The sequence below is a fragment of the Emydura macquarii genome, unplaced genomic scaffold (assembly GCF_026122565.2).
Source record: "Emydura macquarii macquarii isolate MOO-44397 ecotype Brisbane River unplaced genomic scaffold, CSIRO-AGI_Emac_v2 contig_719, whole genome shotgun sequence".
Taxonomy (NCBI): Eukaryota; Metazoa; Chordata; order Testudines; family Chelidae; genus Emydura; species Emydura macquarii.
The window spans coordinates 17066741-17093152 of record NW_027130856.1 but is presented as its reverse complement, the minus strand read 5'-3'; the positions used below and the strand labels follow the sequence as shown (position 1 = coordinate 17093152).

Below are 26412 nucleotides of genomic sequence, written 5' to 3'. Positions count from 1 at the left end.
GCAAGACAAGCTTCTCAGTCAGTTCTGGGGTATGTTTTCAAAAGTAGGTGCCTAAACTGCATGCCAAAAATGGGTAAATGCATGTATAAGTTGAAGTTGTTGTCCCATCTCCTTCATTCGCCCCCACACACACTGGTTAATTTACAACTGGTCATGCATTTTCTACACACACTTGAGAACTCAGATTTGCAGTTTCACCACATTCCCTCAAAACTCAGATTTCCCAGTCATTTCCTCTACTGAGTTCTTGATCACTTTCAGTAAGAAAGACATTTTCTGAAGAGCGGGCTGCATCCTTCTCATTTCCAAAGGTTTTCTTGTATTATACAAAATTCTCTAATTATATGTTTTCCAAAAGTAAGTTGCATTCTTTGGTAACTTAAATATCAAATTGCAAGTTTTCCAGGCATTCTCTCACATGCATTGATGCCAATCCCAGTCTCCAGGGCCCTTATTGATCTTCTGTGTGAAACGTGTTTAAGAACAAAGTGGCACTGACCATCACAAACACTGCCACCGGGAAAGGCATCAAACCAAACTTGGGCTTCAAAAAAATACTCAGTGAATTTAATTGGGAGCGTGAAAATTTTGTCCAAGTGAACAGCTTGCCTCCTGATTCCTGACCTCCGATTCTGTCACCTGATCCTGATCTCCTGGGTAACCTGACACTACCTGACTCCTAGTAACCTGACTCCCGAACCCTGCCCTCTGGTTTCTCTCTCGATTCTAATTCCTGGTATTCCAGCCTGGCCTAATTCCTGGCCTCTTGGCCTGTGCCTGACGTTAATCCCTAGGCCAGGCCACCCACACCCCAGTCCTGACAGCTTGTACAGACCACTGTAACCCAGAGGAGTGGGCCCTGAGAGAATTTGATCCAGCAGCCCAGCCACTGACTCCAGAATCACTGGACTCACCCGAATGGGCCATCTGCCTTCAGGTGGCTAATCAAGTCCTGCAAGATTAGGTTGCACAGCTGACCACAGCAAGCCAGCTACTCCAGGAACAAGTAGACCTGCTATGTGCAGAAAACACCACACTTCATGCACACTTTGAAGTACCCCGCCATTAATAGCATCCTAAGATTCCCCTACCAGAACATTTTGATGGGTCCCACCAGCAGTTCTGGGGCTTTATGAACCAATGTTGCCTTCTGTTCCTGATGTGCCCCCAGATCTACGCTTCTGATTGGTCCAAAGTGAAACAGGTAGTCAGCCTTCTGATGGGAGAAGCACTAGACTAGGCCTTCCCCCTGCTGGAGAAATCACAGCCCGGTACTTTTGAACTGGAATGTTGTACTCTATGAGATGACCCGTGTAGAGAAACCCACAAGTTTAAATGCCTCCGTGGATCTCGCCATTCATATAGATAACTGGCTGCGTGAAAGAAGGAAAGAAAATAGGGGATCCCTGCAAAACCCCTCCCCCATCCATTTGTTGTTCCCTTGACACTCACACGTCTGCATTCTGGCTACAGCACTGTAAGGGGTTGGTAAATGCTGTCCCAGCACTTGGATCTGGGGGATTCAAGCAGGGTTGGTGTCCCAGGGACACCTGCTGAAGCTACGCTGGAACTTATGTCCCCCTGGGTCAGGCAAGAGTGACGGCCTTACAGCTACACCATGACTCCCCTGGGCAGGACTCCTGGGTGACTTTATGACTCAGCAACTGACGTTCCATCTTTTCTGGTGGCCCTTGATGCACCCCATAATACAGGCTTTCCGAGTATCCTGCAACATGTGTGCTCAAGCCAAGATGCCGCACCACAAACTCTGTGGTCTACTCCAACCTCTAGACACTCCATCCCAGCCCTGAGCTGCTATTGGATTGGATTTTATCCTGAAGCTGTCAAAGTCAATGATCCTGATGATGGTAGACCTCTTCATCAAAATGGCCCACTTCATGTCTTGCCCTGGGCTGCCTCCCTCTGAAGAGACAGCCCAGCTGTGGATTAGCCATGTGGCTTGTCTCCATAGCCTAATGGAACACATCATCTTCGATCGAGGGTCACGATTTAAAGCCCAATTCTGGCGTAAGGCTCTGTGTCTTCTGACGGTCCAGCTGCCTATCACCCTCACTCAAACAGCCAGACAGAAAGGGTCAGATATTAGAGCAATACCTACAATGTAATAGTAACCACCATCAAGATGATTGATTCCCACTATTACCCTACATGGAGTTTGGATACAATAACACAGATCACACATCCAAGGGGAAAAGCCCCTTTACCAACTATGGGTATCAGTCCCGATTCCACCCACAGCTACCTATGACCTCTCCTAACCTGACCACCTCAGACTTGGTGCAGAGGATTCATCAAATTCAGGAAGAGGCAAGGAGCCACCTGGAAAAAGCGAAAGCTGACTGCAAGCAACATGCAAATCAGTATCATTAACCATGCCCCACCTATTCAGTGGGAACAAAAAAAATGGCTCTCAATGGAGCACCTCCACACAAACAGACCCTCACATAAGATGGACTTCCAGTTCCTTGGCCCTTATCAAATCCATTGCCAAGTTAACCCAGTCACCGTTGAACTATACCTACCCCAATCTCTCAAGTTCCACATGTATGTATGTATGTATGTATTCCACATATCCCTCCTGAAATCTTACACCGAGAATTTGTTTCCACACAGGAACCAACCAGCTTCCCTGCCAGTGTACATACAAGGCCACCAGGAATATGTCATGCATGACATCTTGGATTCTAAATGCCAGCTAGCTATAACTGATCGACAGGAAGGCTATGGCCCTGAGGAGCATACATGGGAGCTGGTGGAAAAAGTTCACGCTTCTGCCCTAATACAAACCTTCCATGAGAACTATCCCAAGAAGTCTGGACCCACGGTACCTGGAGGGTGCCTTTTGGGAAAAGGGGTGATGTCAGGCCCTAGGTATCTTGAACCCAGGTCTGTGGGAGTCCCGGGAGTCATCACACTTCAATCCTCCACCTGGAAGCTCACAGACAGCAACTGGGACCGTGCTGATGAAGCTCAACTGGGGCACAACTCCCAACCCTATGCTCTCATTGGGCCACAGCCCCTATGTAAGCCAGAGGAGGAAACGGGAAGTTGTCCGGACAACTGGGCTTCGCCCTTCACACCACTGGTCTGGTTTTTACCTGTTCCTGCCTTCTGATCCTGACCTCCTGGTAGCCTGACTCTTGGTAACAGCCCCATGGTTCCTACCCTCTGGTTCCGTTACCTGAAGCTGACCTCCTGGTACTCTGACTTGACCTGACTCTTCATCCCTGCCCTCCATTTTGTCTCTCAATTCTGATCTCCGGCGTTCCAACTTGGCCTGATTCATAGACTCTAAGGTCAGAAGGGACCAATATGATCATCTAGTCTGACCCCCTGCACAATGCAGGACACAGAACTTCACCCACCCACTCCTGTAATAGACCCCTGACCCATAACTGAGTTATTAAGTCCTCAGGTCGTGGTTTAAAGACTTTAAGGTCCAGAGAATCCACCAGCAAGTGAGCCGTGCCCCATGCTACAGAGGAAGGTGAAAAACCCCCAGAGCCTTTGCCAATCTGCCCTGGGGAAAATTCCTTCACGACCCCAAATATGGCGATCAGTTAAACCCTGAGCATGTGGGCAAGGCTCACCAGCCAGACACCCAAGAAAAAATTCTCTCTAATAACTCAGAACCCACCCCAGCTAACATCCCTTCACAGGCCATTGGCATATCTACCACCAGTAGTCAAAGATCAGTCAATTGCCAAACTAGGCAGTCCCATCATACCATCCCCACCATAAATTTATTAAGCTCATTCCTATACTTGGCTCCTGATACTAACCCCCAGGATAAGTAATTATATTTACCTACCTAAATTCCTCATACAATTTCTATTGAATAAAGCACCAAAATGATTACATATTATTCTTGGCTCTGTTAAGGAGTTTCTGCCTTTCCTCTTGGAGGAGGCTGCAGTATGTAGTATGCAGTATTTCTGCAAGTGGCATGCAAAGTGTTTAGGGATCCTTTGCTATATAAATGTAAGATATTATTAGTGTTATTGCACTCACTTACACTTAGTCTTCCTCTTACACTTAGTCCATCCAAAAGTAATATCTCACCTGTTCCAGAATCCAGCATTATTCTTGTAATTCTGAGGTACAATGTTGGACAGATAAAATGTTTCAGCCATAGCTTGCTATAGAAAGAAAGAAAGAAAATGGCACCATTTTCACTATTTCACTATTGAGATGGGCTGAACACAAAGCCAAACCTTAGGAGGGTTTGGAATCAGAACCTGTACCTAAATCCAAACTTCACAGTTGGACATTATTTACATAATGGGTAAAATCTAAATCCTAGATCAGAGCACTTCCAAACTAGTGGGGAGGAAGCAGACATAGAAAATTGGGATATGATCTTTGCAGCTCAGGCCCATCAATAGTGCTATAGAAACATTTCACGCGTGTATCAGTTTTTGGAGCCAGCAGACAAACAGAATAATATTTAAGCATGCCACCGGATGACAATATGGAATTAATGTTAAAGGGGTATTAGTTTGTAGCTAGTTTGGGAGTAGCTGGCTGCCCTTTCTGGAGGGGAGGGAAATTTGCACTTCTTATTTCCCAGAATGGCTCAGTATGTTTTTGGTTTTCCTCAGCAGAAAAGGTTTTACATTACCAACATTTTACAATTTGAAAAATACATAGGGGGGAGATGGTGGAAAGGTCACCAAGACCCTGATTCTGCAAAGGTTTATGCACCTGCTTTACTTTACACACTGTGAGTAGAATTAAGTAGGTGCATAAACCTTTCAGGATTGAGGCCCGAGTAATTCCAGACATGAAGGAACCTTGCCTTCTTCTGGTCCTATACATTTATAAGTATGTGACAAAACATGGAAAGAGAATCTCAGGCTCTTATCTTGCATCTTATTTGTAAGTGCTTTTTCATATCCTCCTTATTCACAAATGTTAAATGTCTGGCAGCAATATTTAGAACAATGCTTAGTACAAGAAGTGGTTGTGCAAACCGTGAAATATTACAATTAGCATATCTAACTCTATTTTAGTCCTGGGCCTCATTGCACAAGCTGCTAACCATGTTGAAATAGCCGGAATAATATGGACAAATATCCATGAGTGACCCTTCCACTAGAAATAAAATGACTAGTGCATTCATCCACTACATAACACATTGCTGCCATCACCCTGCTCCACAGCATATTACATTTCAGGACAGAAATTTATTGTGTCTGATTATTAAATAACAAATTGTCTATGTTATGGAAAAAAGTCAGACTAGAACCAGATAAAAATCAAGGTGGCTTTGTTAGTCAGCCAAAGGATTAGGGAACCAATATTTTGGTACGCTTATCTTACAACTTCATAGATCAGGTAAGTAAAAACATTTTATAAACTTTGAGAGGACATTTGAAGATAGGCAGTCCCTTAATTCACTTCATACAGAGAATTAGAAAAGGAAAAGACCTTTAAACCATCTAGTCTACTCTCCTGTCAGGGCAAGGCAGCTCTTTACAGTAAGTTTGCTAGTGCTTTGTCCATCTAGTTTTAAATATCTCAGACCCTGTTGACTAAGAGGACAGTGCTGCTCTCCCTCACTCCCTTATTAACTAAGTGTCAGAAGAGACCTTTAAGGTGTGGTAAGTAAATGTTATCATCCTCATGTTACAAGTAGGGAAGTTGCGGCACAAAAGGTTGTGAGAGTTGCTCAGTTTTAAATGACAAATCAACAGCACCACCAGGATGAAAACCCAGAACTCCTGATTCCATGTCCTATCCCTCAACAACGAGGCCATGCTTCCTCTCAAAAAAACCCACTGTAAATGAATTTTAGATCACCCTCCCACTGACAGACATAAGTGATGAAAGATTCCTACCGTAGAAAATTTGTTATCTCCCGCTGGTGCCATATGTCCTCGTGACCACCCACTCCCAATGTAGTCTTCATTGACAGCACTAAACATCAGAGAGATACCAGGATCTGGTCTGAATTTGCAGTGCCTTCGGTCTGCATTGCCTGAGGAACGACACACTAAATGGTTAAGTTAACAGTGAACCATCGGCATTACAGAATACAAAGAGTTGTTCCCCAATGTGCCGTCCCAAACTGCTTACATTCCAGGACTCTATGTACGACCTAAGTTGAGTGCTATTTTCCTCCTCAATTTTAACAGAACGACGTCTCGATCAGAGTAGCAATCCGAATTATATCAGCATTGCATCTCTCAAGATGTTTAATCTCAACTGGCTGGTTAGTTTTATTCTGATTCTTAGGACAACATTTTAACATGTCAGGTGATTAGAGACACTTCAATACAACCTTAAAATTACTGCTTTCATCTTACAAACCACTGACGTCAATGGAACTACTTATGGTTGGTTCTAAGTGCTTGCAGGATCATGTTGTTAGTTTTGAAAGCTACCTTGAAGACTGTGATTGAGATATAGTTAAAGGGATGCTACTTTACATAAAACATTTTGCAGTTATACAGATACCTTTGTTACCAATAACAACTTACAAGAGAATCATAGAAGATTAGGGTTGGAAGGGACCTTAGGAGGTCATCTAGTCCAAACCCCTGCTCAAAGCAGGACCAACTGCAACTAAATCATCCCAGCCAAGGTTTTGTCAACCGGGCCTAAAAAACCTTTAAAGATGGAGATTCCACCACCTCCCTAGGTAACCCATTCCAGTGCTTCACTACCCTCCTAGTAAAAAACTTTTTCCTAATATCAAACCTAGATCTCTCCCACTGCAACTTGAGACCATTGCTCCTAATTCTGTCATCTACTACCACTGAGAACAGCCTAGCTCCATCCCCCCTGGAACCCTGTTCAGGTAGTTGAAGGCTGCTATCAAATCTGCCCTCACTCTTCTCTTCTGCAGATTAAGTAAGCCCAGTTCCCTCAGCCTCTCCTCATAAATCATGTCCCCACCCTTTTTTGTTGTCCTCCGCTGGACTCTTTCCAATTTGTCCACATCCTTTCTGTAGTGGGGGACCCAAACCTGGACAATACTCCAGATGTGGCCTCACCAATGCCGAATAGAGGGGAATAATCACTTCCCGCGATCTGCTGGCAATGCTCCTACAAATGCAGCCCAATATTCCATTAGCCTTCTTGGCAACAAGGGCACACAGTTGACTCATATCCAGTTCTTGTCCATTTCAACCACCAGGTCCTCTGCAGTTGGTCCCCTGTAGCAGTGCATGGGATTCTTCCATCCTAAGTACAAGACTCTCCACTTGTCCTTGTTGAACCTCAACAGATTTTGGCCCAATCGGCCAATTTGTCTAAGGTCACTGTATCCGATCCCTACCCTCCAGCGTATCTACCACTTCCCACAACTTAGTGTCATCCATGAACTTGATGAGGGTGCAATCCACCCCATCCTCCAGATCATTAATGAAGATGGTGAACAAAACCAGCCCCAGGACCGACCCGTGGGGCACTTCTCTTGATACTGGCTGCCAGCTAGACATCGAGCTGTTGATCACTACCTGTTGCACCTGATGATCCAGCCAGCTTTCTATCCACCTTATAGTCCATTCATCTAACCTATACTTTAACTTGCTGGCAAGAATACTGTGGGAAACTATGTCAAAATCTTTGCTACAGTCAAGGTATATCACATCCACCACTTTCCTCACATCCACAGAGTCATTCATCCCATCACAGAACGCAAGCAGGTTGGTCAAGCATGACTTGCTCTTGATGAATCCATGCTGACTGTTCCTGATCACCTTCCTCTCCTCCAAGTGCTTCAAAATAGATTCCCTGAGGACCTGCTCCATGATTTTTCTGGATTTCATCATTTTTTTTGAGGTGAGGCTGACTGGTCTGTCATTTCCCGGCTCTTCCTTCTTCCCTTTTTTAAAGATGGGCACTATGTTTGCCTTTTTCCAATCATCCGAAACCTCTCCCTATTGTCATGAGTTTTCAAAGATAATATTAAAACTGACATAATTCTATAAACTTAAATTAAGATGGTTGTATATTGTTTGCATTTCATTCAGCTGGTGAAAACAGTTTAGTTATTTTCTTACATATGCAGCAGGAAAGAGGGAATCGAATGTGCACAAATGAAATAGTGGAACTGAGGCAATGTAAGCAATGGGTTACAAAGAGTTTGTGTTACATACTGTGTAATACACATAATGTGTTACATTAATTATTTTTTGATCAGTTGATCCCTACTTTCCCTAAAGTGTTATTTCAGGGCTACATATTACATACTCATATTTTTCTGGCACTTGATATTTTAATTACATCTCTCATAGAGCTACTCTGTTACTTCAGACTCTGATCCTGAAAATACAAACATGGGGCAGATCCTCAGAAGGTGTAAACTCCCATAGCTCTACTGAATAAGCTATGAATAAACTGTCCAACCACCTCATCCTATAACTCATGTCCTGCCTCACCCCTCCCCTTCAACCTGTATGGAATATACTCAAACCAATCACATTCATCGCTTAAGCCCCAATCTTGCAGAGAATCCTTCGATATGCTGCCTTCTGCCAGCGCACAGTCTGACTAAGGAAAATGGGACTCATTACAGGCATGAGGACCTGCACCAGTAGATCCGCTACAGAACTGGGGTCATCAACCCTGCAGCTGCACGTAGCCCCACTGATTTTGATGAGATTCTGGGTGGGCACAGGGATCCACCTCCACAGAGCTCACTGCAAGATTGGGGGTCACAGACTGTAAGATCTTCAGAACAAGACCCATCCCCTTTATGTATTTTCTGTAAAGTGCCTCGCCCACTTGTAGTGCCATCAAAATAAACAAACAGACACATACATACCCAGTGTCTTGTGTTCTGAAATATGTTCAATCACCCATCTAGGCACCCGTTTTGCCTGATCATAAGAGAGTGCATGATTTGTGTAACGTCTGGTCTCTGTTCCAGCTACAGGGAATCCATACTGTTCCAGCAGAGAAACTTGCACTGGTTCTAAGGGGAAAAGCAACAAAAAGTGACCCTAAGGATGAAAGAGGGATTAGAAAAAGAGGGAGGGCATCTTACGTTTGTTGAATAACGCACCGTTCGAATTTAAGTAAAAACAAACCTAAGACCAAAATAAATATTTAGCGTGCAACCCTTTAAGGATAAATCCCCACATTCTAAACCCCAATGAAGCCAGTGGGTGTTAATAGCATTTATCACACCACAGGATGCACTCCGCCCCTCACAGAATCAGGCTTTTTCTCCCCAGTTTGGCAAAACACTGAAACATGAACTTTTCCAGTTCAATCCATGTTCATACATTCATACATCAACTTCTGTGGTTCACCGGTGTCTGCATTGTAGAACCCCTTGAGGTTTATGTATTCCAGGGGTGTCAAACTCATTTGCTACGGTGGGCCAGATTTGAATTAAATGTACTTCAAGTGGGCCATACATCGAAATACTAGGCACAACCATTTTTATGCAGTATTATATTTTATTTGCTAGATATCAGTGATATAAAAACTGCAGTAAATTCACTTCGACAACTACTACTATTTTATGATTAAAAGAATCGATCAATGATTAAGAATTATAGTACTGTGTGATGCCCCAAGACCACACTGTCCCTCTCCCACCTTTCGGAGCGCTGTGTCTTGTGCACCAAGGGGCTGGACCAAAAAAGTTGGTGGGTTGTATCCAGCCCACAGGCCGGATGTTTGACACCCCTGATGTATTCATATTTTGCCAAGCAGGAGTTTACATTCATGGACAGGCTAGAACTCTATTCCCAGCAAATGATCTTGTTATAAATGGTGTTACTGTCTCCACCGCCATTCTGGGGAACCCCACATACCTTCTTTTGCCTTGTTTTATGAAACTGTACTCTGATTGCAGAGGTCCTGGCAAAAGAAGGTTTAATTACACTCTCAGTTGGTGCAGAATGGTTGGTGAAAGTGCTTCTGGCCCATTGGAGATGCCTACAAAGCCATTTGGATGCCAGCATCATCAGTTCTGTCTGCCTTACTGTGGCTTGCCGTGCTCATCACAATCCTTGTGAAACCAGAGATGAGGCATCTTCCCCTGAATGGACCTCTGTCAGCGAGGGGCTGCTGAATCGGTACACTCAGCCAGAAAGGACACCTACCACAGCTGAAGCTGGATGCATCCAGGCAACGGAAATCAGGGATGCTTTGTTCTCCTACATTATGGATTTGCATGGGGCAATGGAAGAGGGAGAATAGTACCTTTATGAATGTGCTCAGGCTGGGGATGGGGCTCATTGATTGCGGGGGAGTGCTAGGGGAGGGGTGGGGGTTGATTGCCATGCAACCTATTTACGACATGACAACTTATTAAATGGCGGGGGTTGATTCACTGTATGCATTGATACAGCTAACTGTAGTGAGGAATAGTGTTTGCATACTGATTTCCATTTGTCCTTGATCATGTGTTCACCTGTATTATTTGAAATGCACACGGTAAGATGTGATGCAGTGATAGCAACAAGCTTTTTTGATCAAACAAAAAGCTTTATTTATAAACATCTATTAGAAAAGTACAACATTAACCCATTGGTAGGCAGGCCAGCCGCCATTAGCACACTAAACACAAGTAACGACAGAACTTTACATACAAAAAACACGAGAACAAATGAAAACAATGAGACCATGTGCAAGACAGAACCCCCTGCCATTGTATGCCCCTGGCTCCCATTCCATTTTCCCTTTTTTTGCCATTTGCTGCACGCTTGGCACTGAGGGAGGGGTGGAGGCATTGACGGGAGAGGGGGTCTATATGGAGGACTGCATTGCACCAAGTTGCCCTGCCAGCGACTCATGGGGCCCAGTTGCAAGGGCCATCCAGCCATGGAGTTTTCCATGCTGTTTCTGGACGGCATCAGAAGGTGCCACAGAGGGGACTCAGGCTGTGGTCTGGGTGATGCAGCAGGAGCCGGTACTCTTGCAGCAATTAGTGGTATCAGCTGCTCAAACAGTTCTTTCTGCTGAGCTCTGTCTTCTTCCCTTAGCTGCCTTTCATGTTCCAGGAACTGCAAAGCACGTTCCCACTCCCACGCTGAAACCCTGTCCTCAAGTTGTGCAGTCAGCCTGAGCCTTTCTGCTTGCCTCTTGCCATGCCTTTCCTCTAGTTATAAGTCCCTCTGTCTTTGGTACTGGACCTGCTTATTGGCCCTCTTCAGAACTTCAACCATAAGTTCATCACGGAAATGCTTTCTCTTGGAAAGGTCCATGAAGGTAAACGGGCCCAGGCTTCTGCTACAGGGTGGGTGAGCTGTGGAGGTCCTGCAGCCAGTGGAGGTCGAGGGGAGGGTTAACTATTTCCAGTGCAGGAACCCAGGAAAAATGCCGGTGGAATTTCAAGGACATAAAACGTTCCTTTTCCAAAGTGAACTTCAATACATTGTGAAAGGGATGCTTCAGAGCAAAGAAGCTCCCTGGACACAGCCTGGTTAGTCACGGTGAAAGAAATGCAAAGACAATGGCAAGTTAAACATTCAAAGCTGGTTTGTTTGTTTTTTCTAAAAAACGCAGAACCACTTCAGTTTGAGGGAGGCCATCGGTGGCTGTGCTACAAAAGCTTTTTTCTATCATTTCAGGCCTTCCACATTTTAGAGGAAACAACAGTCCTTGTGGTGCCCAACTGGCAAAGGGAGATGTTATTCCAAGCTGCCGAAGGGAGGCCTGTAGTTTATGCAACTGAAGTATTCAAACATAGAGTGACTGAACAGCACATCCATGAGTGGAATGGGCTGGTCAGCTACCGAGGTGGTCCTGGAAAATACACCCTTCCCTGGAATGTGACAACCTATCTGGAATTCCTGCTTCAGGAAAAGTTTGCAACCATCAGCACTCAGGATTTGGTCAAATTCATGAGGGAATCAACAGGATGCTGTGTTAGCTTCCACTTGGCATAGCCTATTATGGATGCATGCAAACAGAATTCCACAGCTATTCTCCTAAGTACCTACTGCGCTTTCCTCCTCCCCAGCACATTACTGGGCAAACAAATGATTTTGTCACCTATGCAATGCACGGTCTACCCTTAACTAAAATGAATTAGATTTGTAAATGGAACACCTTTCCACATGCACACAGTTCACGGTTTCTATGTGGTTTGTTACAACGTTAAGTGGTTACAGAGCAGCGTACTGACAGGCATGGCAAAGTAAGGTTATCGTATTTCAGAAATACGAATGCCCTAGCAAAAATCTGTGCCTTTCCAGTAAAAATTCACTTTCAAAGAGTTTTTACTGTTTGGATTTCCCGGTCGCCATTTTGAACTTCAGATGATAGCTGGGGTGGGGGAGCTGATCTGCTGGCCTGCAATCCACCATTAGCAGATGCACACTGCTATCTGGGACTTCTAATAACTTTTGCATTGGTTCACAGAACTGAAATCCCTCCCATTCCTATATTAATAAACAGGGAACCAGAAATTTACCAGGCTCTGGGGCAGCTTCTGTCCCTTCAGGGTCTGCTACAGGCTCTGCGGGGAGGCTGTTCCTCGGCCGGAGAAAAGGAGGGTGCTTTCAGAAAGCTCCTCTGAATACAGCCCCAGTATGTGCTGCAGCTACTCCTGCTGCAAAGCCTCCTCTGGGACCAGTTTCAGCAACAGTCACTTCATTGTCCTCACTTGGCACCTGCTGCTGCCTCCCATCAGTCCCCTGCTGTTTTCTAGGACCAGCAGGACGCCATCCCCGCTGACCAGGTTTCATGCACCACTATTGGTTCCGTGCTTGGCACCTGGTCAAACTCCTCATCAAATGGGCATGATGTCGGCAAATTGCTCGAGGTGCGGTTCTGGTTCCTGGTTTTCCTATACTCAGTCTTGAGCCACTTGATCTGCTACTTGCACTGGTCCCAGGACCATTAAGTTTGGAACGCTGCCAGCTTCTGTGCTATTTGTTGTATGCATGATCATTCCTGGTACTCTTACTAAAGTCTACTGTTTTGCTGGCCTCGCACCAGAGATTTACCAAAATCCAGCTGTACTCCCCCAACCACGAAGCAGCACACTTTGCAAAAGACTTCTTCTGTTCAGTCTCCATTGCCAACACAGAAGTCTCTCTGATGGTGTGTTTGTAGCTCGGTGGTCAGAACACAATGGAAGGGTTAAACGTTGCCTCACAGAACTGCTGCATTATTGGGGGAGAGGGGAGACAGGAGGGTTGCTTCTGCTTCCCTGGAGTTGGTTTGAGCCCTGTTGCTTAGCAGTGTAGACGCAGCAGGGGAGGCTGCGTCTACACTGCTAAGCAACAGGGCTCAAACCCTGGGTCCCGGCTTTACTCAGGCTCAAACCCTCCATTCCTGCAGGGCCCTAGGACCCTAGGTCCGTGCCCAAGTCTGACAGATTTAAGTGTAGATGAAAGCGTGGTTTGAGCTCAAGCCTGAGCATGAACCGAGGCTTACACTGCAGTGAAGACATAACCCTGCCTAGAATATGGCAGCGGCAGCCGCAATCCAAGCATCCATGCCTTTCCAGCATACTCCAGCACTATCTAGGACATTTCCCAAGTATTTGGTAGTTGCCACCTGCTTAATATCTCATCTGGGCCAGGTTACTACTGAGCTCGTTATAATCTAGAGTTGGAGGCTGCTTGAGGGTAATGGCCAGGGACCTAGTTTTATCCAGATTAATAACCAGACCCACGCGCGCTGCTTCTTGCCACCAGCCATCAACTGCAACAATTCACCAAACTGAGACAAGGGGGCAATGTCATTTGAGGTTTCAGAACAAACTGGTGTTCAGCTCAACGCCATTAACAGTGACAGCACAAACTTAAGTCCCATTAAAGCTAGCACTTTCCTATTCAGCAAAGCAGTTATGTCTTGCTGAATTAGGATCTAATGAGAAATTACTTTTGCCCCAGACTTAAATAAAAAACAAACCTCCTTTAGCTCATGTAGAAAGTGTATTGGAACAAAACTTCCTGTTTGTAGGAACCCTGGCATTGCTGTTGCTGGTACAGAACCTGTTTCCTGGAGAGGTTATAGATATCACTTTCTATGCAGTCAGTCAGTCTTTCTCTCTCTCTCTCTCTCTCTCTCTCTCAGGAGTGCTAACATTCAGTTCAATATTTTTTATATTTCAAACTTTAGAGAACTTAAAAATGGTTAAATCTTAGGGAAATCTGACATCGCAAACCCTGCCTGGCACTCTAGCTAACACATAAAATTAGTGGGCTGGTGCATCCACAATATACACACAAACAAAACAATGGGAAAGGGAAAAAAAGACGAAGGAAACCCACAACGTTTGAACAAAATGTCTGAAAGTGAAAAATATTTAAGTGCTGCAACACCTACAGTAACTCCTCCCACCACCAAACACCTATTTTTGTACTAAAAATAACGCAAATATACTTAAGCAACAATCAAGTATGTCATTGTGAGCAATTAACTACTTGTGTGAGAGAGCCATAGGAAACCACTTCCTTAATACATTATTGACGAATTTTCACTGGAAGCAGGGACAATGAAGGTGGATGTTATTTTTAATTCAATTTATATTCAGTGATCTCAGGATAAACCTCTGCATCACTTTGGTTTATTTGGTTTTTGTGCTGATAGAAGATGGTTTGCTTTCTTCATTCACATACACACACTTACATAGACTAAGGGAATTAAATGATAAAAGTGATGATATCACAGCACTTGGGGGTAATCTATCGGGGCAGTGGAGTGATCAGTATTGGGTTGGTAGGAAGGTGTATGGAGGAAGAAATGTGGGAACAATGGGGGAAGTTTACTGGGCATAGGACTGTGGGTGAACTATTGGGGGATGGGGTACTAGGGCAAGGGCTACTGAGGTCACAGGGAGGTTTACTCAGGATGGGGCATTAGGTGTGACTAGTGGGGTGATGCTGGGAGGTCGCTTGGGAAGTTGGACACAGGCCGTGGGACACAGGCGGTTTGCTGGGGATTTGGCATTGGAGGTAGCAGCTGGGGTGATGTGGGAAGTCTGCTACGGGGTGGCTCCTAAGGCAGCGAGGGGAAGTTTGTTGGTGGATGGAACATGGGGGCGGTGTTGGCTATGGGGACAATGTAGGGAAGTTAATTGGAGGATGGGGCATTGGGAGGGATATTGAGACCATGGGGAGATTTACTGGGGATGGGGCATTTGTGTGGCTCCTGAGGCAATGTGGGGAGATCTACTGGGGGCTGGGCACTGTGGTTTATTGGGAGATAGGGCAGTTGGGTGGCTATGGGGTTGTGTGGGTAAGGTTATTGGGGATGGGGCACCAGGGAAAGGGTTGGGGCTTCGGGGAGGTATACCGCAGCTGGCTTATGGAGAGGGCTATGCGGAGTTTGGCAGTGAGGAGGGTTGATGGGTATGGGGCACCAAGGGGAGGGTGACTGGGGCTGGGTCCTGGGGCAATGTGGGAAGATCCATGGTGGGGGGGCATTGGTAGTGACTTCTGGGGTGATGTGGGGAGGGGGGGTGATGGGGGCTGGGCAGGAAGGAGGGCTATGGGGGTGGGTGTCGATGGGGGCGGCCACTGAGGCGATGGGGGCTGGGCCCTGGGGCTCTCTCCCCGGGCCCAGCGAGCGGCGATGGGGCTCCCGCCGCGGCCGCCGGCCCCGTTCTTACCCTGCGGTCGCTCTGGCAGGCCGCCGGGGCCGGGCTGGGGCCGGAGGAGCCGCAGCGCGGCCAGGCCGGAGGCGGCGGCGCCCAGCACGGCCCCGCAGACGAAGCCGCCCAGGAAGCGGCGCTTGGCGAAGCGGGCGCCCGGAGTCTCTGCCATGGCCCGGATCCTGCTCGGCGCCGCTTTCCCCACAGACGGAGCCTCCCGCAGGCCGGCCGGGCCGGGGCGGGGAGCGGAGCGGTCCGGGGCCGCAGCAGCAGCGCCTGTAACCCGGCACCAAACCGAGCCAGCGAGCGGGAGGGGTCCGGGTCGCGGCTCTCCGCAGCCCAGTCCGCGGGGCCCGAGGACGGGGGGCTCCGCCCTAGGCCCCAGGCCGCTGCGAGGGAGGAAAGGCCCTTCCGTTTCCCGCCTCACCCAGCTTGTTAGAGGCGCGGGGGGAAGAAAAAAGGCTGGGAAATAAAATGCTACCGCGCCAGCGGCGGGCCCCCCCCAAGGAAGCCGGGGATGAGTTTGGGGCAGGTCTCTGGCCTGTGTTGTACAGGAGGTACCAGCAGATGATCACAAGGGGCCCTTCCGGGCTTGGACTCTGCTTGGGATCTGAACCCTGAGCCCTGCTATCCAGAGCAGCGCTGGTTTCTGTGAAATAAAACGGAAAGTTTTCAGTGAATACATTTAGTCTGTAACTGACAGAACCAGCAGAGAGTCACAGTGAAGAATTATCCTAAAAAAAAAAAAGAGGAAAAGCAGGGCCAGGCTCTGCCACACAGCACCTTACCTGCAGAGATTTTTAAGTCAGTTCGATTTTTCTGCTGAACCCTTAATAGCTAAAGCTACCTCTACCCTGGAGAGCTTACAGCAGCCCCACTGTAAAATGTCTGGTGTCGCTGCCTTATGCTGACAGGAGAGAGCTCTCCTGCCGACATAGCACTGTCCACAGCCGCGCTTATGTCGGCAAAATGTATGTCCCTCGGGGGCGGAATATTCATACCTTTGAGTGAGATAAGTTTTGCCAATAGAAGCGGTAGGGCATACATAGCCTAAGGCATTGTCTAAACCACACCGTTTTGTTGACAAAGCAGTGGAGGTTTACACGCTGAAATGCTCCTCCCTCCGATGTAACGCCCCTGCTTTGCAGACATCATAAAAGCAGCTCAATAAGAGGCATAGGGCTCATGGCGGTGTAGTTAGCTGGCTGTCATTTTTGTCAACGAACCATGAAATTGAGAAGAAAACTGGCTCCTGAGCCTGGCTGCTGCCCAGTCCGCTCCACCCCGGGCTGCCACCCAGGAACCCCACTCCCTGTTGGAAGCCCTGCTGCTCCCGGAGTCCCAGTTCCCTGCTCCCCACCAGGAGCATGGATCTCGCTGCCATAGGCAAGGAGCCCCTGATAGTTCACCCCCCAATCTGCTGCCACCTGGCAGTGCAGAGAAGAGAAGCCCTTATGGGCAGCTGGGTTGCCCATGGGGAGCTGCATGGAGCTGAGAGCCCTGTGTGACACGCTGCACCCCAGACAATCACACTGGAAGGGTGTACCTGTCATTCATGTTCATCCTTACAACGTAACTGTGTATTGTTTACTGCAAAGCATGTCACATAAGGGGTTTTTGGAATGCTCAGGACATGCTGGACGTTCTTGTTATGGCTGTAGGTTTGTTGCAATGTCATATGTACGGTTATGAAGCTCTGCTCTGTAATAGTCCCAAATAAGTACCTCTTGGCTTGAGGCAGATCTAGGCAAACACTAAAAGCAGGGAGGTAGTTCACACCTCACTAAGGTATGCATAAAATAAATTGGCTCTTCCAGCAACAATGGACTAGCCTAAGAATTGATAAAGGGATGCTCACTGACTCAAATGGAGGAAGCCACCTGACCGGGGGGGGGGGGTGGGGAAGGAACATGTTAAAAGAAGAGATATTTTGCACTCTGGAGCTCTCTCTTCCAATTCCATGTACAAAACAACATCAAGCAACTGAAGGACTGTCCACAGGAGAAGGGCCTGGCTGAAGATCAGCCAGCCTGTGGTGAGCATTATCTGACTTTGTAAGGTTACTGAAAGTGTTAAGCTTAGTTTAGAATGTGATTTGCTTTTATTTCATCATGAGCCAATCTGACTTATTTGCCTCTGATTTATAATCACTTAAAATCTTTCTGTTCTTAATAAATGTGTTTGTTTTATCTCAAAGCTGTGTATGTGGTTTGGGTGGGGGAGACTTCATTTAAAGTGACAAAGCTGGTGCATATCAATTTCTTTGATAAATTGATGAATTAATTATGAGCTTGCAAGGTTCAGTCGGCACTGCTGAGCATTGCAAGATGGAAGTTCTTAGGGTTGCATCTGGGACTGGGTGTGTTTGCTGGGGTTATTCTATTTCATAATCCCATAAGTAGCTGGCCAAAAGCATTCACTCTCTGAGTTGAGGGTGGCTTGCTTGCAGAAGGCTATGGGTGGGCTGACCCAGGAATGGGGGTTCAGCAAGACGGACTCCAGCAGTGAGGGATTGGGGCAATACAGCTATTCACCAGTCCAGATGGCAGAATGTCACACCCTGGTTCTCAGTCCCCCAGCACTGCCCCTCTTCAGTTGGTGGAAGGGCTCCTGGTGAGGACGTGCACCACCGACAGAAGGAGGTAGCATGGACATCAGCCACCACAGTAATGAATGCGGTGGCTGTAAGTTGACCTAACATAGGTAGATTTATCTTTGTAGTGTAGACATAGCCTTAGTACCTTCCAAAGGCTAGAAGACATACAAGGTGATTTATGGCAGTAAAGTTATAGCCTCTCCCTTCTCTTCCACTCCATAGAGGGTGTAAGTTACATGAGAAATATGTGCATTTTCCAAAGATACTAATAGTTGAGTTGCTGTATGGAAAAGCACATGGAAGTGGTGACCATCCTTAGATCCCATGGTAAATGAACTCTAAAATCCTGAGGCCCATATAAGAAGCACCCTGTCTCAGGGCTTGTCTACACTACAAAATCAGGTCAACTTAATTTAGGTCAAAACCTACAGCCACCACAGTAATTCAGTCAGCTGTTGGTGTCCAAGGTACCCGCCTTCTGCTGGTGGAGTGCATCCTCACCAGGAGCGCTTGCACTGATTGACTTGGGGGATGGTGGGGCACTGATAGCCAAGGGTGGGGCACCAACTGTCGCATGGGACTCACAGCTGGAGCCCCCCATCTGCCCTAGGGATGACAGCCCAGCTAAATTTCACAGCAAGAAGCCTACCAGCAGTGAAACAGACATTCTTGTCAATTTCAGGGCTGCTATTGTCTCTGGCTTGGAGAAGGCACTCAGAGCTCTGGGAGCTCTGTGCAGAGCCCCAGGCCCTCAGGATCTCAGTGCCAGGCAGCTCGGCACTGGGCTCATAGCTCAGGCTGTCATCCCAGGGTGGGGCTCCATCTGTGAATCCCAGGCAGGGCTGAAAGTTGGGGCAGAGGAGGAAGGGGCAGCTGTGAGCCCTGCACTGGGCTCAATTTCACAGTAGGGAGCTGAACAGCAGTGAAGTGAAATAAGAGAACAGTATAATGTTTGTAATTTATTGTTTATTTTCATATACAAAAAGATAAACTTGAAATAGTTCTTTCTAGTTTTTTTCCTCCTATTTTTGTTGGGGTCTAGCTGCTTCGCACAGGGCAAAAACACTACATTCATACTGATTTATTCGGGCACCCAGTGCAAAGCTGAAGCAGCAAAACCCCAACTTGGCAGATCTAATTTCAATCTTGAGACTCATTTCTAAAATACCACAGTAAAAAGGAACAAAGATCCACTGCAAATTTATGAACTATGATACAATGTTCTTTCCAAAATGTCTTCATTTCATAACTGCAATACAATGGATGTCTGCTTTAGGCCATTTTATATATATATATATATATATATTGATATATATATAATATATATAAAAAATCAGCACACTTCAATCCAAAAGGGGTTACAGCAACGAGCTTAACTCTGTATACTTTTCTTTCTTTAACAGGATACTTTAGTATAACTTTTGTTAACTCAGTAGTACACGCTAGCTCTGTTCTACATTTTTAATAGCTACAAGAGTGAAATATAACCTACAACATTTACATTTCACATATCCTGGTATACAAACAGTATTTATTGAATTTGAGCCAAGGACCAAAAGAGTCTTTAAAAATTATTTCACCATCTGATAGAGCTTCCCGTGATTTACACTCAGTTTACTTCTGCAGTCTTCTAAATCATTTACTTAATCTCATCATCAGAGTTTATTAAATCATTCAAACTGGAAATCCTGGAGAAACAGGTTACTGCAAACTCTTATGTATATTCTATATATACAAGTTAAGTAACACAGCGTAATAAGACTTAGCTATCCATCCTAAAACTGATATACACATAGTTCACTAAGCTAGACAAGTTTTAGGATTTTTTTATTTTTTTAAATAAAGCATAAATTTAGAAGTAGCTGGTAAAACTGATAATATGACAGCTTAAAATGACAAATGGTTAGGGTGAAATTTCTCTCTGCTGGTGCCAAAACATTTTCAGTTTTGTTGCTGAACAGTTTTGTTTATGCTGTGTTGTTTAACTGTATGTGTCTAATGTTACATGCAGAAAGCTCTTTCCACAAGAATTGACATCAAACTGTACGTAAGTCAACTTTACAGTATAAAATTAGTCAAATTTCACAGAAATGTGAAAAATATTAACAGGTGAAAGATTAAGCCTTCAACTCTATCATGAGGATCATGCAGAATTCATAAGCAGATATTTTGAACGGATTGACAATGGCATTGTGCGGATTTATGGCATAGAATTAAGATCAAGAAGCACGTTACTTAGTCTGCAGTAACCACCCCCTTCAATTCTGATGTACCAAACAGCTCTTTCTGCACCATTACATAATTGCATGGAAAGGCCATCGGTGTTCTAAAAAGTATCTTCTGGGAGAGTTTAATACTTTTGTAAAAGATGTACCAAAGATTCCTTGTAACCATCAATAGCTACACAAACGTTTGACACTTACACTAACACTGATGCTAAAAAAAAAAAAGTAACTGATCTCCTTCCTCCCTTTAAATTACTTAATGTTTGGATATGAATGTTACTATTTCATACAGGTAAAATGCAAACTGTATTGGTGTATCAGGGATCTGGCTGAAATAGAAACAGAAATTTTAATCCACACTTCCCAAAAACATGACCAGTGAGAGCATTATAGATTTTTCCTTCAGGTAAAAATCTGGTAGGGCTGCAATTCCCTTCAACCAGATACCGTTGTGGAACACTCTGTTAGGGTTCAAGCTCTGATTGTATTAAAAAAAACACAGGAGGAAAAAAGGTAAGGTCCATTCAAATTATAGGGCTCTATCAAAACATCCTCTGTTATCCAGAAAAGTGGTGTTGACTATTACACTCCATCTACAGTTATATGAAACATCCCAAGCCCTTACTTACCACCTAGCCATCTTTTTATAAGTTAGCAGGTACATCTGCAGGCTAGAAAGGCCACTAACTACTACTCTGTTAGGTTTTCAAAATGACTCTGATGGTCACTGGTTAAGCTTTAGTTCATTGGAATATAGAGAGAGTTGAACAAGGTTACAGCCACTGCTTTCCTTTCTACAGAAAGGAAATCAATAGAAGTCTTGCCAAAATGCACTGTGGTATACTCTGGTTTTTCAACACTGATCTTATCGGAATGTTCTATGCTGAGTTTTTAACGATTGGAAATGTCACTGAGCTTCAGAGCTGGCCAAAACGAACCCAGGAACAGCATTTTAATCACATCATCTGTCCCAAGAAAATACTGACAATAGTAGAAATTAGAAGGTTAATATAGGAAGCACTTTTCAAATAACACCTTCTTGATATATATCCAGCACAATGCCATTATAGAGCTTTACAGAAGCCCTTTTGGTTTCAATGTTGGAAAACAAAAAAGTTTGCTTTTTTCTTCAGTCCTTGGGGATCTTTTTCATTTATATATATTATATATATATATATAAAAAACACCCATATGTAGCAGGGTTCCTGTGAGTGTATGTTACAATATTGTAGTATCAAGGAGAATCCAGATAGCAACACTGTTTAACATGAGGTTTGAGGTAATTGGTTCTTGAAATACCTGGATCACAGACTGCATCCAGAAATAACAGCTGGGCAATGAAAAGTGGTTTTTTTCAGACAGAAAAAAGTTAAAAAATTACAGCAGTTGCTTTTACATGGAAAAAGCAAAGGCACAACAGAATAGTGTTACATTTCAGAACTGCATGGACATAACAGAATTATGATCTTTCGGTGGAATTGTCCCAACAGAGGGGATTACTGCTTACTTCATGGATTATTACTTTAGTTATGGGAGCAGAACTTTAATCTAAACCAGAAGTTTTGGGGAACAAGAAGTTCCATGTTATATTGACTAGGCATTTTTAGAAAGTGCTCCAGGAACATGCTTATCTACCTTGGCTCAACTGAAGTCAATTCAACAGGGCCAGGATTTCATTCACGGCATGTTTACACTGCTGCAGCTGTGCCCCTTGTGCACCTGAATGTAGATCCTGCCTATGCCGACAGAAGGGTTTTCCATCATGTAGTTAATCCATCTCACCGAGAGGTGGTAACTGAGGTGATGAAAGAATTCTTCTCTTAATGTAGCTGCGTCTTACACCAGGGATTAGGTCAACCTAACTACACTGCTCAGGGAGCAAAACTTTTCACAGCCGTGAGCAACGTACTTAGATTAATCTAATTTTTAAGTGTAAACCAGGCCTCAGAAGACATACAGAAGTAGGATCTGCCATTACAAAAGACAGGAACTGCTCAAAGTCTTCCAAGAGCTGATTTTGAAAGGGACACAGTCAGGTCAGGTAGGCTCCACAGAAATGTAGTTTCAGTGAATATAGTTTGTTTGGATTTAAGATGTTTACTGCACTCTTTGAAACGTGGACATTTTGGCATCAGAGTTTAAGTGCACGAGAACCAGACAGCAAAATTGGCTGTAAAGCAGTACTGTGTAGTCTATTTATACTGTCCAAGCTAAATTAATATAAAAAGTGAACTGCCAATGTAAGTGGTGAAAAGTAAGTTTTATATAATTCTTTCAAGAACACCTTTGATTAGTATCACAGCTTAGGAAACTTTCTAAATAGGATTTTTAACTTGGCAGTGTCTCACTAGTGCTTTTTAAAAGAACACCAGAAAAAGGATCCCTTACATTGACAGTGAAATCTGACTTCTGAAAACAGAGCACTTGTCTCAATACCCTGAAAAATCCTGACTTGTTTATGATGTCTTTACATTCAGAGGGAAGGGATTTCTTGGAATTTGTTTTATTGGGTTTCTGCTGGCAACAGTTCCTTAGAGATCATATTATCAATGCATCAGAAGCAGCTGCTATAAATGGACGTGTCAATGAGTAAAATCAACCCAAGTATTTGGTCTTTGAAAATTCTTAACACTGACTTCACAATTCACAGCAACATCACAGCATATGCACAACAACACAATGATCACACATGGATCTTTGTATGGATATGTGAAAACAGCCTTCCTGGTTAAATCTAAGTTGGCCATACAAAAGCAACAAGCCTCGTTTGCAGAAGGGGTGAAACATGCAAGATAACCAATTAAAAATGTACAGTGCAGTCCCCAAAACATGTCCAAGTACTTCCAAACCTGCCTGTTAATTAAATTGGTTTCAGATTCAACTATTCTATCCTCTACACTTTGATGTAGTTCAGAGTTAGATTAAAAATTACATATTTTTATTTATATATATATATATATATATTTTTTTTTCTTTTTTTGCTGTGGTTACACAGACCTTTTCTCCCTTTTCCCTGCAGAAACATATTAGACTTTACAAAAATAATTTGTGGTATAAAAGAATCTTCACACAATGTAGAATTTTTGCTTGTATATGTAACTAAAAATATATATATATTTTTGAAAAGTAAAAAAGTCAACATGTTCTTATTTTCCTCTATTATATAGTCTACTTTTTTATTTACAAACAATATTCTGAATGCAAAAGTGATATAGCGGGGGTAGGAGGTGCTTCCTATTTCACAACTTCTCAACCAGAGTACTACTTGGACAGGACTGCAACAAGTTCATACTCACAATGTTATCAAGCAGTATTTCCTCAGCAATTTAAATTTCTTACTTTCATAACAAGAGAGATTACTTCTTTCTCCCCTCTGAAGGTGGTGCTATTAAAATTAAACATGTGTTTTTCAGATTAGACACTGTGAGAAAGAAATCACTACTCCTGGTAAGAAGTGGCCTGATCCCACAAGGTCTGCACATGGGAATTCCCATCGGGAATTCTGCATCCAGTGAACTTCCAAGATTAGGGCCAATGCTGCTCCTATTGAAGTCAGTGACTTCAATAGAAACAGGATTGAGATTTCAGTACCAGGTGAAATGCAATTTGCTAACTAATAATTAAAGAAATGGGAAGGGACATTTGCTGCATATTGCTCCTGAAACTTATAGAGACTGTGTGCGCGCACTTGGCATTTCCACAGGTGTAAGTCTCATCTCATACTTTGTTTTTTGGAGGGAGTGAGTGGGGGGGGGAGGAGGCGTAGCAGAATTTCACCTTAAAAGTATGAGAGAAGTCTAAGACACTGCATCTCATACTTCATATGGAGACAAACATTCAAATCTGTATGGCTCTTTTTAAACAAAAAACAAAAGAAACCAAACCCTTTCCAACTTTGGTCTATATCCTCATTCACTTATCTCAACACCACAACTTAGGGCTCGTGGGAAAATCTGAATGCAAATGGACCTTATACTCATGGTTGCATGTGTTGATAGACCTAAGGGAATTAAAGCATCTTTAGATTAACCAAACAATGATTCCAGGAACTCAGAGTGTGGAGAGATGCTCTTGACCATTAAAAGTTCTTGTTCACAGACATAACACATACAGTAAAGACCACCTCCTTCACTCAGACAAATGCTCTCACTGACCTCGGTGGGAGTTTGTCTGAGCATAGAGAGAGGGATTGGGTGGCAAATTACTACTCTGATTTAATACAGGGAGTTGTTTAGTACTTCTATGATGAGAATTGGGCTACTTTAAGGTTTGGGTGGTAGCAAGATTATGTTTTTTAAATAAATTACTTGAGAACATAAAAATACAGGAGGAATTAGTTGACTTTCACCCAGAATGGGTTTAATTAAAAAAACAATATTTTTACATTAAAAAGTAGAATTCAATTTCATTCATACTTAGCCAACAGTCTATGGTATCAGTAACACAACAATGAACTCTATATTTTGGATAGTAATCATTTAGAAGGTTCTGTAATTTTAGGAATTAACGGATTCATTGGGTTTTAAGCCTTTCTATAAGAACACGGGTGCTAAGACCATAGTGTACATCTTAAAGTTCTTATTTTGACTGAGGCCCGGTCTACACTTACCCGGAAATTCAGAGGCAGTTGCCGGGAGTTACGCAAGCTAGACAGAGTAGCTTGCATAACTCCCATCGACTTTGTAACTTCCCTTTAGTGTGCCATCTCCACTGCGCTGTGCCTTTTGAGGTGGTTTAATTGTATCGACATCCAGATCAATCGAGCGGGTCTTCAATTCCGCTCAATTGATCCGGATAGATCGATCTGACGGCGGTGAATTTGCTGCCGTCAATGTGTACATACCCCTAGACCGTAATGCCCCAGCTCACATTGAGTAGTAGTACCTTTATACTTCACTGACTACAATATGAAGAAAGGAACCATAAACCGGTCCTAATTAATTTTACAAAATCTTGATCTGATTTTGTGGGTTGCTGCTTAGTTCTACAACTGTAGCCCAAAAGATTTTTCATATTCTTTGTCTTTTTAATTTTAAAATCACTTTCTATAATATACTATTCTGTCACTCTTATCAGAGACTTGTAAGTGATGACAAAACAGTCAGCTGTGTTGGTGCAACAAACTGAATAAATTACTTCTTTGGTAGGTTGCTAGAGATGAGTTGGTGATCAGGGCAATGTAAAATCTGTACTTAGCATGAATAAATTAACTGCCACTTATCAAGACTAATTCACAGCCTTCTTATAAAATGCATATATGCAATTCACTAATTTCTAGCTCTGGTACACTGATATCATTGTTTTAGCAGTTAACAGTTCAATCCTGGATAGACAATTTCAGCTCCTGTGGAATTTCCCAACTTAAAATGCAAACTCATACTTTAATCTGCCAGATAACTAAATAAGCCAGTGTGACAAATTCATAACCTGAGTTAAGATATATGCTGATGAAATCTTGACTCCCCTGAAGTCAAAGGGAATTTTGTCATTGACAATTGCCACCAAGGATGTTTAAAATTAACATTAAACTATGAATTGCAAATTGAGTGATCATGCCCAAATATCAGATTCTGCTATGAATATTTTAAAGAATGTTATTTTATATAGGCTTGTCTCAAAGTCTGCAAATGCAGTGATCATTAGCACTTCAAAAATAAGAATATATGGTCATAATCGTATTCAACGAGGTGTTAAGGGAAAATGGTTGAAATTGCTTATGACTGCTACACCTGTGGAGGTGCCTTATTGCTATCTTAGGAAATGTCTTTACAATACTAAACAAAATTCCAATGGATTCTGTCAAATGATAGTTCAAATGCTGGATTAGCAGTGATGAAACGACTAACTTGGTATTTAGAAACTTGCGCCGCTGAGATCATCATCATCTACATGAAAAACTTGCACAAGTTTACTTAAATTGGTAACCTTTGTTTAAACTGATGCAAATTTGTATGTAGACAAGACCTCAGGCCTTCCCTCTGACATATTAACATGCATGCGCACACCCACCCACTCATCCCACAAACACATTAAAATTTGTAACTGAACACATGTGCCCT

General features: G+C 43.9%; 1 protein-coding gene across 2 annotated transcripts in view; it reads right to left on the bottom strand.

Annotated features, from left to right (window-relative positions):
• The window catches only part of EXOG (exo/endonuclease G), a 32268-nt gene extending 16474 nt beyond the window's left edge, over window positions 1-15794 (bottom strand). Inside the window, exons 1-4 of one of the 2 annotated variants that reach the window (XM_067542767.1) lie at window positions 15551-15794; window positions 8795-8944; window positions 5862-6001; window positions 4084-4160 (exon numbers count right to left, since the gene is read on the bottom strand). In XM_067542767.1, coding sequence (XP_067398868.1) covers window positions 4084-4160; window positions 5862-6001; window positions 8795-8944; window positions 15551-15704 — 521 coding nt within the window. In that variant the 5' untranslated portion in view covers window positions 15705-15794. Of the gene's footprint in view, window positions 1-4083; window positions 4161-5861; window positions 6002-8794; window positions 8945-10085; window positions 10191-15550 lie in introns of those variants that run through there. The other variant, XM_067542768.1, reaches the window with a different exon arrangement.
• Between the last annotated feature and the right edge of the window lie 10618 nt (window positions 15795-26412).